The sequence below is a fragment of the Podarcis melisellensis genome (assembly GCF_964234715.1).
Source record: "Podarcis melisellensis genome assembly, chromosome: 1".
In the NCBI taxonomy this organism is placed as follows: Eukaryota; Metazoa; Chordata; class Lepidosauria; order Squamata; family Lacertidae; genus Podarcis; species Podarcis melisellensis.
The window spans coordinates 116,731,740-116,744,667 of NC_138528.1; the positions used below are offsets into that span (position 1 = coordinate 116,731,740).

The 12,928-nt window shown below is 45.6% G+C and overlaps 1 protein-coding gene across 1 annotated transcript in view; it reads right to left on the reverse strand.

Annotated features, from left to right (window-relative positions):
• Positions 1 to 12,928, reverse strand: part of MYO3B (myosin IIIB) — a 288,566-nt gene that overhangs the window by 84,992 nt on the left and 190,646 nt on the right. The window contains exons 28-30 of the mRNA XM_081899516.1: positions 7,023 to 7,134; positions 5,146 to 5,308; positions 1,934 to 2,014 (exon numbers count right to left, since the gene is read on the reverse strand). Of these exons, the coding sequence (XP_081755642.1) occupies positions 1,934 to 2,014; positions 5,146 to 5,308; positions 7,023 to 7,134 (356 nt within the window). The remainder of the gene's footprint in view (positions 1 to 1,933; positions 2,015 to 5,145; positions 5,309 to 7,022; positions 7,135 to 12,928) is intronic.

A 12,928-nucleotide genomic window follows, 5' to 3' on the forward strand; every position in this document is an offset into this window, starting at 1 on the left:
GTGATGGAAACAAGAGTGCATGGAAACTCTGTTTACCTTCCTGCCAAAGTGGTATCTATTTATCTACTTGCACTTTTTGGCGTGCTTTCTAACTGCTAAGATGGCAGGAGCTGGGACAGAGCAATGGGAGCTCACTCCGTCATGGGGATTCGAACCGGCGACCTTTTGATTGGCAAGCCCATGAGGCTCAGTGGTTTAGACCACAGTAGCACCCTCATCCCCTTGGAATGGAAAGACGTAGGTATTGTATAGGCTGGTAAAGCAACACCTCACAGTTGTTGCCTTTGTCCAAATTTGGGGGATTCCTATCAGGTTTCGTGTGTTGCAGCCCAGCTTATTTGGAAGCATCCCTTAATGGAGAATTTCCAAGGACTTGTGGGCAGGGTAGTTATATATATATATATATATATATATATATATATATATATATATATATATGCAGGAAGTTGGAGGAACTGAGTTCCCTTACCTTTTAAAAATTATTATTATTATTATTATTATTATTATTATTATTATTATTTGCTCTGGGGAGCCTGGAACAGATATACACCCAATGCCTGAGCCAAAAATCCACCTGTATCAATGAAGTTGTGGCCATTTCTAACACAGATCATGGTCTGCTTGAGTTTATTAATCACATCTTGCATTTAGCCACTGCACGGGGGTGTGGGTGCGGTGGCACCACGATTCAGCCCACAATAGTAAACAAACAAATAACCTTTGTGTTGAACTCCCCCATTTTTATTTTTATTTTATTTTTTGCCTCAAAAAAAGCAGTGGTGGCGGTGTGTGGGTGGGTGTGTTCTGTGAGGAAGAAGCAGGTGGGGAAGTTCTGCACACTTGCCTCTAGTCTAGAACATGCCAAGGCTTTTCTCATATTGGTCCCATTTATTTCAGAGTTCCTAACACCTTGACTACTACCTCTTATAAAAAAAATGGTATGAATCTGCCTACTCTAAAGATGTACAGTGGTACCTCTGGTTACGTAGTTAATTCATTCTGGAGGTCCGTTTTTAACCTGAAACTGTCCTTAACCTGAAGCACCACTAATGGGGCCTCCCACTGCCGCCGCGCGATTTCTGTTCTCATCCTGAAGCAAAGTTCTTAACCCGAGGTAATATTTCTGGGTTAGCGGAGTCTGTAACCTGAAGCTTATGTAACCTGAAGCATATGTAACCCAAAGTACCACTGTATTGCCTCTTTGGATAATGAGCACCTTACCACCTTGTTTGCTTTTTGTGAAGCAAAGTTTTTTTAAAAACCATACCAAGGGTTTCCCCCCACAAAGGTAAAGGTAAAGGGACCCCTGACTATTAGGTCCAGTCGTGACCAACTCTGGGGTTGCGGCGCTCATCTCGCTTTATTGGCCGAGGGAGCCGGTGTACAGCTTCCAGGTCATGTGGCCAGCATGACTAAGCCGCTTCTGGAGAACCAGAGCAGCGCACGGAAAAGCCGTTTACCTTCCCGCCGGAGTGGTACCTATTTATCTACTTGCACTTTGATGTGCTTTTGAACTGCTAGGTTGGCAGGAGCAGGGACCGAGCAATGGGAGCGCACCTCGTCGTGGGGATTCGAACCGCCGACCATCTGATTGGCAAGTCCTAGTCTCTGTGGTTTAACCCACAGCGCCACCCGCGTCCCTTCCCAAAGGGTAGCAATGATATAATACAGAACGCTGGGATGCCTGTAAGACTGACAATAGGGCTGCTGTATTATGAGTTGAGTCATGTGGACCCTGGTCAGAGGCAGCTTCTCCACCAGGTGCCTGAATGCTGAATTTGAACTTCAGGCACAGGGAAATGAGCAGTCAGGAGAAGCGCGTTTAAGTTCCTTTTGTTTTGGCTGCGCTTGATTTCTGCCAGACACAAACACTGACATGGGAAGTTACCCGCAGTAAAATAGGTGTCAGCTGTGAAAATATTGTTTTAATTACCTGCTTGAATATGAATAGCAGCATCAGTTCTTCTGTTCTTTATATCCTTGAACTTCCTGCGTGCATCATATCCTCTCCAGGCTAAAAATACAAAGCCATGTGTTGTGAATTAGGTTCGCTTTAAAGGGAAGGCTGCCGCAGAGTCAGAAAAACGGGCCACCGTTTTGATCCCTTCTGCCCTCAGCCTTCTTCCTCACCCCACCAAAGCGCTCTCCCGGTGAAGTGGCCTGTTGTATGCTGGGCTCATGAGTGAAGTAGGTTTAAGCAGCTCCCTACAGCTTCAAACAGTTCCTTCAGCCTTTCTGTCACAGCATGGGCTCTTTGATTACGTTTCCCACCTCCCCCAGTGGGAAGAACAACAGTGGCCGAACACTTGTTTGCATGTGTTGAGTTGTTTGAATATATGCAAATTCAGAACATGGCGCCCAGCGCTTTAGCAACTAATGGTGAACCATTATTGTTTTTTAAAGGTCAGGGTAGCAGCAACCTTTTGGCCCCCAGGTCCCTACACAGAACAAGCCGTTTTAATACATGAAGCACATCCGTTACATCTTGATGTGATAAAGCACGCAGCAGACCAATGCCACCCCTCATGTCTGTGCCAGCACAAGATGCTCTCTGATATATTTCCAGCTCTGAACTAGGCTACAATCTGCAGGAACATCTGTCTGCCTGCACTGGAGGTCAGCTGTGCAGCTGACGTAATGGAAAGCATTTAGGAGACCATCAGCTGCGGACTATGGGATGCCACTGTGTTCCTGTTTAAATAGGAACCTTTCCTCCCCTCTTAGCAAAAAAATGGACAGGGCAGAGAGAGTCAGAGGCAGGGCTGAGTAACAGATGGCCCACAAATCTCACCGAACCCTTCCCCACATCAGGTTAGAAGGCCTCTCCTCCTCCCAGAGGGGAGGGGTTGTGAGTGGGAGCAGCCTCCAGCCGACCAATAGGGGCAGCTGGTGGGTGGGGCTAGCCGCGTTTAAACAGCCGCAGCAGCGCTCAGCTCCCATTCAGTTCCTTCTTTCTTTGGATCTCCCGCCCTCCCTTTCTCTTAGGTCAGCTTCTTTTGCATATTGACCTTGCTATGGACTTTGGTTGGTTGCCTTGGTTGCCCAAGGGGCCTGGTAGAACTTTTTTTATCCATTTGGCAAATTGGCACCAGCCTCTTGGTTTTTCCACCTACCTCGTAGCAATTCGCCACAACCTTCTGGTATTGGCGGTTAGGCATTGGAATATGTGTGCTGTGTTGGAGGATTGGGTATGGGCCATCATCGACCCCTCCTCTTTTGGGTATTCCGTCAAAGGAATCCAGCGGTCGTAGATCCTGTCCGATGCCCTGCTGGTGGCTAGGGCCATGGCACAACCCCCGGTGATGTCATGGGGGAGCTTCCAGTTGTTTTTGCATCAACAAGCTCCTCCCATTGGTTGTTAATTGGTTGGGAGCCAGCATGGTGTAGTAGTTAAGAGCGGTAGACTCGTAATCTGGGGAACCGGGTTCGCGTCTCCGCTCCTCCACATGCAGCTGCTGGGTGACCTTGGGCCAGTCACACTTCTTTGAAGTCTCTCAGCCCCACTCACCTCACAGAGTGTTTGTTGTAGGGGAGGAAGGGAAAGGAGAATGTTATCCGCTTTGAGACTCCTTCGGGTAGTGATAAAGCGGGATATCAAATCCAAACTCTTCTTCTTCTTAACCCCAATTTGACTACCGGCTGTGCGGGTGGAGTCTTTTATTGCTGTTTCATCCAATGCCTAAGCCAATACTACTCACATGTTGTAACCAATAAAAGTTGTGGCCTGATTTTGCCCATTAACCTAAAATAATGTGTCTTTGAGTCTTACTATAATCCTATGCGGTTGGAGAGTCCTCAACTCACAAGTGACTCATGCTTGCTTTCAACCCAGCAAAGCACTCTCTCTCAACGTGAAAGGAGACAACCCTGGAGGCAGAGGCCCATAAGGAACAATGTCCTTGCTTTCTTTGGCTCTGAGGGAAGGCACCTGCCAGATCAGAAGCTGCTTTCAGCCTTGCACTGCTCATCAGCAGGCAAAAACACAGCATACAACTCTAACATCTCCCCTCAGTGTAAAATACAAATGATAAAATTCCTCTGTGAGGTCTCTTTCATGTGCTGAAAGACTATCCTTCTTGTTGACTGTAGCCTTTAAAAACATCTGAAAGGTAACATTTTCAAGGGCAGGGTATATGGAGTTATCCCACCCTGGATAGCTCATTCATGAGATCCTTAATCTCAGGGTTGTGGGTTGGGTAAAAGAGTCCTGGGTTGCAGGAGGCTGGGCTCAGTGGCGTAGCGGGGGTGGGGCACAGGGGCGGTTGCCTCGGGCACAAAATTGTTAGGGGTGCAAAATTTCAGCACCTGGTGCTGCCTCAATCCAGCTGAGTGTTTCCGTCGTTGGGCTCCACTGAAAACGGCTTCTCAATAAGAACCAAGAAGTGATCTCTCCAGGCAACGGAATGACTCTTATCTCTGTGGCTGTGATCTCCCAGGTGATGCAGATGTCATTGTGCAGCTGAATGCAGATGCGTACTCTGTATGTTTCCCTCTGTGCGGCCCCGGGCGCTGACAACCCACGCTACGCCACTGATTGGACTGGATGAGCCTTGTGGTCCCTGCCAACTCTATGATTCTATAATATATGCAGAGCATTCAGTAGGCCACTGAAAAAATGCAGAAACGGCAGGCAGTTTGTTGGGGATTCTTTTGTGTCCTGAAACAAATCCCTCCTATGCTGAGCATCCTACGAAGTCTAACATAGCCTCTAGACCAAACAGGTTCTGCATTCAAACTGAAGGAATATTCGGCATTCCAGAAACAGGCCCAGCAGACACAGCAATCATTTGGAATGTAGATGTGGGTACTCTTTCCTTAAAAAAATCAACATCACACCAGGCAGCCCCTCATTTCTCTTGTGTGCTTCATAGCCCAGAAGAGACAATTAACAGCACTGCTCTTCTTTTGTTTACAGGCAAAGCCTATAAATGTGTTTAAGCAAAGACATTAGCGATTACAAAGTTGATAAGTTAGCAATGAATCTGCGTAATGCTGGCATCAGTTAACTGGAGAGGAAGAACCCACCACATGTTATTTGGGGTTTAACATCCAGCTATTAAGAAAATGAATAGGCAATTTGTGTGCAATTTAACAGCTTGAAACTCTGGGATCATCTATGATATAGGGGAACTCGGGAACATTTACCTGACTGAATGGCAATGGCACTGTTTGTTCTTTTCTCTTTGAGTTTCTTGTACCTCCTAGCTCCAAGCCATCCTTTCGTATAAGCCTGCATAGTCACCACCCTGCCTATAACTTCACGCAGAAACAAGTTCAGTTGTTCAACGTGGTAATACTTCAAGAAAACCTGCAATGAAACCAACAAGGTCAAACGTGATGTGACACGTAAGTACGAGAAAATAATTAACCAGGGAGTTCTGGACTCTGGAGGGTGACAGCAAAAGGAACAGTGATGATGGCTGTTGGATTGTCAAGTACATTGCCACATTGCTCATAGATGAATGTGTAGCATAGCATTTCTTTATGGTGATGGCTGTTATTATTTTCTAGGCTGGGTTCTGGCAAACATGGGATGGGAAAGGAAACGGATTAAGTTTGCATTTAAAAGCAAACGTACCAAATTCACACTTTGCAAAACAATACGAGAACCAAAACACAGCCATCGTTCAAACTCCTTTAAATTTTGCAGCACGGCTACCCAGCCAATCGATGTGTACAAAAATGCATATGTTAAAGTGCTGGGCAGAAATGCGTATATTAGTGAAAATAATGCATGATGTATGGAGATAGGTGTATGGCAGGAAAAACTGCATACAAACATGTGTTTATTAGGCACACTAAAATCCTGGTGCTTCATGAGGCTTAAAAAAAAAACAACTCCCACATTTCAGCAGCAATTTGTTAATCGAATTTATGATTGACAAAACGAGAGAATGAGAGATCAAAATGGATAAGTCCATCCGTCCCTACAGCAAACAGGTTCTCCTCCACCCACCCACCATGAAAAACAGCTTCTTTTTACTGAGCTCAGTTCTCACTCTCCTGGTGGATAACTGGGAGAATGACAAATCCCTCACTCAACTGACCTGTGAGTACCCCCAAACCTTATTACTTTTGGGAGTAAAGCAACAATACCTGTGTTGAGTTACTTGAAATGTGGGTGGGGGGTTTAGATGTAGAAAGAAAGACAACCTAATCTTCTCTCAGTGTTTCTTTCTACAGTTAGTAAAAGGTAAAGGGACCCCTGACCATTAGGTCCAGTTGTGACTGACTCTGGGGTTGCGGCGCTCATCTCGCTTTATTGGACAAGGGAGCCAGCATACAGCTTCCGGGTCATGTGGCCAGCATTCTGGCAAACCAGAGCAGCGCACGGAAACACCGTTTACCTTCCCGCTGGAGTAGTACCTATTTATCTACTTGCACTTTGACATGCTTTCGAACTGCTAGGTTGGCAGGAGCAGGGACCGAGCAACGGGAGCAAACCCTGTCGCAGGGATTCGAACCGCCGACCTTCTGATCAGCAAGTCCTAGGCTCTGTGGTTTAACCCACAGCGCCACCCATGTCCCTGTTGAATCAGCCCTTAAGTTGCACCATTAAGCTCTGCTGAGAACATAACAGGAGCACCACATACTTTTTTAAGCATTGGTCCTATTTTGCTTTGCCAGTGGAGCATCCTTGATTGCAAAAGCTACTGCCCCAGAAGGTCCCTTGTTTCCCCAAATCTTATAGCAAAAGGAGCAGGAGGCAGCATTCCTCAAGGTTGGCGCATCTCCAAAGAACACTGTGCGGCCACAATGTCATCTGTGTGCATATGTATGCTTGAGAAAGTGCGTGTTGTGTGTGTGTGGACATCCCTTCTCTCCAAAAGCAGTGCTGTTGTCTGGGAAGAAAACAAGTTCACAATCCATGGGAATCTGTTGTGAGGAGGACAGTCAGCTGTCAAGCACAGAAAAGATAAGCGGATTCCTTCTCCCATCCCCTTTGCAAGCAGGTGTGTTACAAGGCTGCCATGTTGAATGTACCTTTTGCTCTAAACAAAGTGGGATAGAACTTATCCTACCTTTGTTTTCCCGAGAGCCCATTTCTCCAGCTTGGCTTTCTGCAGAATAGCAACACAGCTTTCTTTGCTGGGCAGAGGAGTTTCGTGTGCTTTGAAAGCAATGTAATAATACCTACAGAAACAGAAAGGACAAAGAAAGCAAAGGCTGCTGTGCTGGTTGGTGAACAGTGTGTCTGTCTCTCTCTCTCTGTGTGAACCCCACAAAATTCACAGCTGGGTGATACCTTTATTAGCACCGAACATAATGTCACAAAACAGTGAGTTAGTTTTCAAGTTCCCCAGAACTCTTTTTCAAGCTAGATGTTACACAAAGCAGTCTCTCTCTCTCTCTCTCTCTCTCTCTCTCTCTCTCTCTCTCTCTCTCTCTCTGTGCGCATGCATGCGCCTGGAAGTAGAGATAACAATAATAACAACAATAATATAAAAAAGGACAAAATGAAGATGATCACAGTGTTACCTCAGGTTAAGAACTTAATTCGTTCCGGAGGTCCGTTCTTAACCTGAAACTGTTCTTAACCTGAGGTACCACTTTAGCTAATGGGGCCTCCCACCACCGCCATGCAATTTCTGTTCTCATCCTGAGGTAAAGTTCTTAACCCGAGGTACTATTTCTGGGTTAGCGCAGTCTGTAACCTGAAGCGTCTGTAACCCGAGGTACCACTGTAGATAAGCAAATCCCTCTCCCCTCTTTGCTTTGATAACCTTAAGTCGCAGTAAATGTAATAGGTGTTATTGTGAGCGACTAGGTGCAGGAGTTGGAGATGTCAGCATAAATCCACTCACTTCCTATGCATGCCAACTCCCAGCCACTTGGGGTTATGTGCCTCTCAGGTGCAGAGCTTGGTTCTGAGCAAACTGCAATAGGTACTCAGTGTTCAGCAGCCAATACAAATGACCAGCTGGTTGCAGGCAAGAGATGGCCCGCTTGTGAATTTCAAGTATTTTCCCCACCTTAAGTCCTGTTATCAGAAGCAGGCCAAGTCAGGAGCAGCCTGCATGATGTTTTTCAAAGGTTGCTGTACTACAACTCCCATGACTACAGACCATTGGCCGTGTTGGCTAGAGCTAATGGGAGCTGGAGTCTTCAAAATTTCTGGAGGGCAATATGTTGACTATGTCTAATGTCTAATGTCAAATATCTTTGGACTGTTGGTTGATTGCAGGCTCTTCATAAATTTTGTTAAGTTTGTATCTAACCTTTCAACTAGTTGATAATTGTTTAAATAACTTAATTTAATAACTTTAAGTTATTTATTTAAGTTAAATAAACTTTATTTAATTAATAACTTTAAATAACTTATTGAAATTTAATAAAGCAATGCCCCAGAGCCGCCCCCCTTTTACCCATTCCAAGATCAGTGGCACTTGTGTGTTACTTTCAAGTGGAGATTTTTTTTTCCAGGTTCACCCCCCTCCCTAAATTCCATTCTAATATCCAGCAGATAATTGCTAGTCATTCTTTTAGCACACCGACACTGAAATATAGCTAAGCTTGAGATTCTGTTAGTGTGTGTCAGGGCTACAATTAGTTTACAATAAAAATGACTTCCATATCCATCTTCATTAAGAAAGAAAGAAAGAAAGAAAGAAAGAAAGAAAGAAAGAAAGAAAGAAAGAAAGAAAGAAAGAACCACATATTCCCAGTGAATCTTGAACATGGCTCTAGAAATTAAGAATAATTGGAAAGTTAAAGGTAAATGACATTGTCCATCAAACTGCTGAAGTGTTCTCTAGGTCAGTGTTTCCCAACCTTTGGTCTCCAGCTGTTTTTGGACTACAATTCCCATCATCCCTGACCACTGGTCTTGCTAGCTAGGGATGATGGGAGTTGTAGTCCAAAAACAGCTGGAGACCAAAGGTTGGGAAACACTGCTCTAGGTCCCAAAAGAGAGATGAAGATTCTTCCTCCCCTTGGCCTTGAAGTGCCTATTTCAGTGGGACTTGCTTCTGAGTAAACATATATTGGCTTGCCCTGTCAACTTCCCAAGGCTAGAAGACACATATTAAGGAATTCTGACCTGTCTTAGCTTTGCTTAGGACTTCCAAGGGAGGTTGGGTTGAAGTTGTGGCACTTACAGGAAAAGGGCAGAGTCACATTTAGACCAATAATCAAGTCAAGGTTGGCTATGCAGAATCATAACTGGCCTTTCAGTACCTTGGACAGGTCACTGAGGCAGGTACTGGCTGGAACTCAGCCAAGGAAAGGTGCTGTTTTCACCAACAAGAGGCCTTCTGAAGGATGACTGGTCCAAACTTGCTGTTGGCCGTACCCTCTCAAGGACCACTGCTCAATTCAGTCACTGGTTCCTTCACTGTTGGAGTGGTCCCTATGGAATGGGGGTGATGACCCCCCAAGTGATGACTCCTCCTCTTCCATGTCTTCCTCTGAGCCAGAAGGGTGATTAAAGCCAGGCAGCGTGACCATTTTCTCCTCTGCAGAAAGGCTACAGTGGACAGAGAGACGTTCCTCTTGCCAGGTCCCATTCTCAGCACCACATAAGGTAAGAGGGTAAGTAGGAACTCTGAGTATTGCAGCCTTTCAGCAGAGAAAGCCTTTCCACAGAAGCTTATCTTAGATCCTGCATTGAGAGGATTGGACTAGATGACCTGTGACGTCCTTTCCCATTCTACGATTCAATGATTTTATGAAAATAACACATGGCTTATTATTATTATTATTATTAGTAGTAGTAGTAGTAGTAGTAGTAATTATGCGGCATTTAATTCTGGAACACTGTCTTGCAATCACCAGCTGTCTCTTCCTCCCTCCCTCCCTCCCTTTAAAGCTATAGTTTTCTCTGTACACCAGACTATAGTCCACAAGGAACTTTGTTTGGTAGAGGAACAACCCAACTTAACATGGTTCACCAACTACAGTGGTACCTCGGGGAACAGATGCTTCAGGTTACAGACTGTGCTAACCCAGAAATAGTACTTCGGGTTAAGAACTTTGCTTCAGGATGAGAACAGAAATAGTGCGGCGGCAGCAGGAGGTCCCATTAGCTAAAGTGGTACCTCACGTTAAGAACAGCTTCAGGTGAAGAACGGACCTCCAGAACGAATTAAGCTCTTAACCCGAGGTACCACTGTATACAGAACGGACTGGATAGCACGATGCTTATTCTAAACAAACACAGGATGAGCAGGTTTTTGTGCAAGCAAAGATGAAAGGGGAAAACTGGAAATTCCCATTGTGAAGGCAAATGGGTTTATTTTTCAAGAAACAGTAACATCATGATAGCTACTTTTCAGAGTAAGCTTGCAACACTTAAAACCTGGTCCCGTGCATGTTTACAGTGGCACCTCAGGTTACATATGCTTCAGGTTACATACACTTCAGGTTACAGACTCCGTTAACCCAGAAATAGTGCTTCAGGTTAAGAACTTTGCTTCAGGGTGAGAACAGAAATCATGCTCCAGTGGCACGGCGGCAGCAGGAGGCCCCATTAGCTAAAGTGGTGCTTCAGGTTAAGAACAGTTTCAGGTCAAGAACGGACCTCCGGAACGCATTAAGTACTTATCCTGAGGTACCACTGTATTTGAAAACGACTCCTACCAATTCCAGTGGAACATAGTTCCAAGTATGGGTGTATGGAATGGCAACCTAATTTGTCAACAGGATGGTGTAACATTCATCATGGATCAAAGCAAAGCAGCGACTGCAAGCCTCCCTCTGCCCTGCCTCATAAACAAAAGCAAAACCACCTTCGCCTGAAATAAGCCCCCACTTAGCCAGGCTTGTCTATCTTCCATTGCCATACACAGATTTCTTCTCTAGTCAGGTGGAGAAGAAGCAGGTTTTCCACCACCATCACCCTCTCCTCAGGCATCATGGGGGTCTCCTGCCTTTCATCACAGTTCAAGTCCTACAAGTGGCATCAAATCCGTCTCTTGATCTTCGTTGTATCTGAAAGTCACTCCTTCCTTCACCAATGATAAAAGACGAAGTCCACCCGACATCTGATGGTGGACTGCCCCTTACACGCTTACCCTAAGCGTATGTGGTAATTTACTAAAATATGTTTGGTAATTGTGACCATGTTTGGGGTCCTGAAGGACCGTAATGTGACTCTTTCCCCCTCCTCACATTTATTTAGTTGTTTATTCATTCCATCTGTAAGCCAGTCTTCCTTAACTAAGTTCCCAGGTTAATTTATTGCTTAAAATATATTAAAATGGTAAAATTATAGTTTATATTTATAAAGGCAAATAGTTAAGGAAACGTTGGTTTTTTAAAAAAAACAGCCATTCAAATTATTATTATTATTATTATTAATAATAATACCAATACTATTATTACTACTACTACTTCTAATAATAACGAATGATGTATCATACAAATGTTGCGGTGGTCACCATAATAACTTTCACCTAAACAATCAATCAAATATTCCTGGCTATACATTAATATCCTTGTTAGAGGCCCTTCTCTGGGTGCTGCTTTTGACCCTCTGATGTTAGGCGGCCAGTGGTGACCATTCAGAAGATCCTTTTGACTGTAGGGCCATCTCTGGTGAATCTTGCTTGGTAACTTACTAAGTCTTTATCATAGCAAGATTCATTTCCCCAGGCCTTTTAAAACATCAGCCAACTTCTATTCTGTTCTGCTCCCCTAATGGTTGCATACAGCTGAAGGATAGGATTACAAAATTCACAAATAAACACGGTGCTTAGGAGTATGACCTAAGTAGCTCCCCAGAAGCCAAATTCCACCACCACCCTCCAATGCTAGATTAAACGCCCTGGAGCAGGGGTGTGACACAAAGGGAGTTTTGCAAACTGCAGGTGTGAAGGTCTTAAGGAAATGAAGTAAGTTTTTTAAAAATAAAAAACCCACACACATTCCTATGTGTGATGGCCTGGGATTCGGACTCGGAGGCTGAACCTGAGGGATCCCAGCCTGCACAGGATTCCCCGCCTCCAGAACCATGCTGGGGCCTGAGCCTGAAGGGTCCTCACCTGTGCTGGATCCTCAGGTGCAGGCACCAGCTGAGCCTACTCTGGCTCCGGAGGTGATGGAGGACCCATTGCCTGCAGGTGCTCCACTCTCGGCCCCATCAGTGGGGGAGGAGGTTGCCTCTGGGTCCAGTAACCCTCCAGCCTCTCCTGAGCTGCAGAGGCTCAGGGCAGAGAGGCGGAGGGAACTAAGTTCCCGCAGGAGGAGTGCTCACCTCCAGGCCAGGAGAGGCGAGTCACCCTATGCCTCCGGGCAGATAAAAGCCGTCCAGCCCCAGTCCCAAGTTGCAGGAGCAATGTTGTTGGTAGCCTGTTCCTGCCTGCACCCTGTCCTGCTTCTCTGCCGGAGCTCCTGACCTCACCCGACTCCCTGCCTTGGACCCCGCTTCAGCTTTGACGGACTGCACCCTCGACCTTGGACTGGACTCGGACCTCGCCTCACGGTTAACCCTCGGGACCGGGATTACAGAGAATGACGTGCGTGGGCTCTGAGAAAGAACTGAAAGAAAGCTGGAAGTATAGTTCTTTAGCATTCAGCATTGGTGATGCCTTATGCCCTTTCTTTTGAAAGCACACCACAGTTACACAGAACGTCAACAATGCTTCTTATTTGTTGCCACCACAATTCCAGAGACCTTGAAAGAACAGATGTTACTAACTCCACAATATTTTGAGGTGGAGGGGAGAGGGTGCATGGAGTCCCACAGCTAAGAATGCCACACTGTGGGTCTTCTCCAACCCAAATTATGAGGCTGCCCCAGCTGCCAGCAACTGCATTCCTTGCTTCCCTGGGGCCCAAGAGTTGCATGAACTCATCATTTAAATGTTCTCTTAACATACTTGCTTGCATATGAATTGCGTATGCAGCACTCTGCTGTGTAATAAATGGCCCTTCTGAGAGATTTCACAAGCTGGGAAAATTTAAGCCAAGATCAAAGCTATGGGCCTTG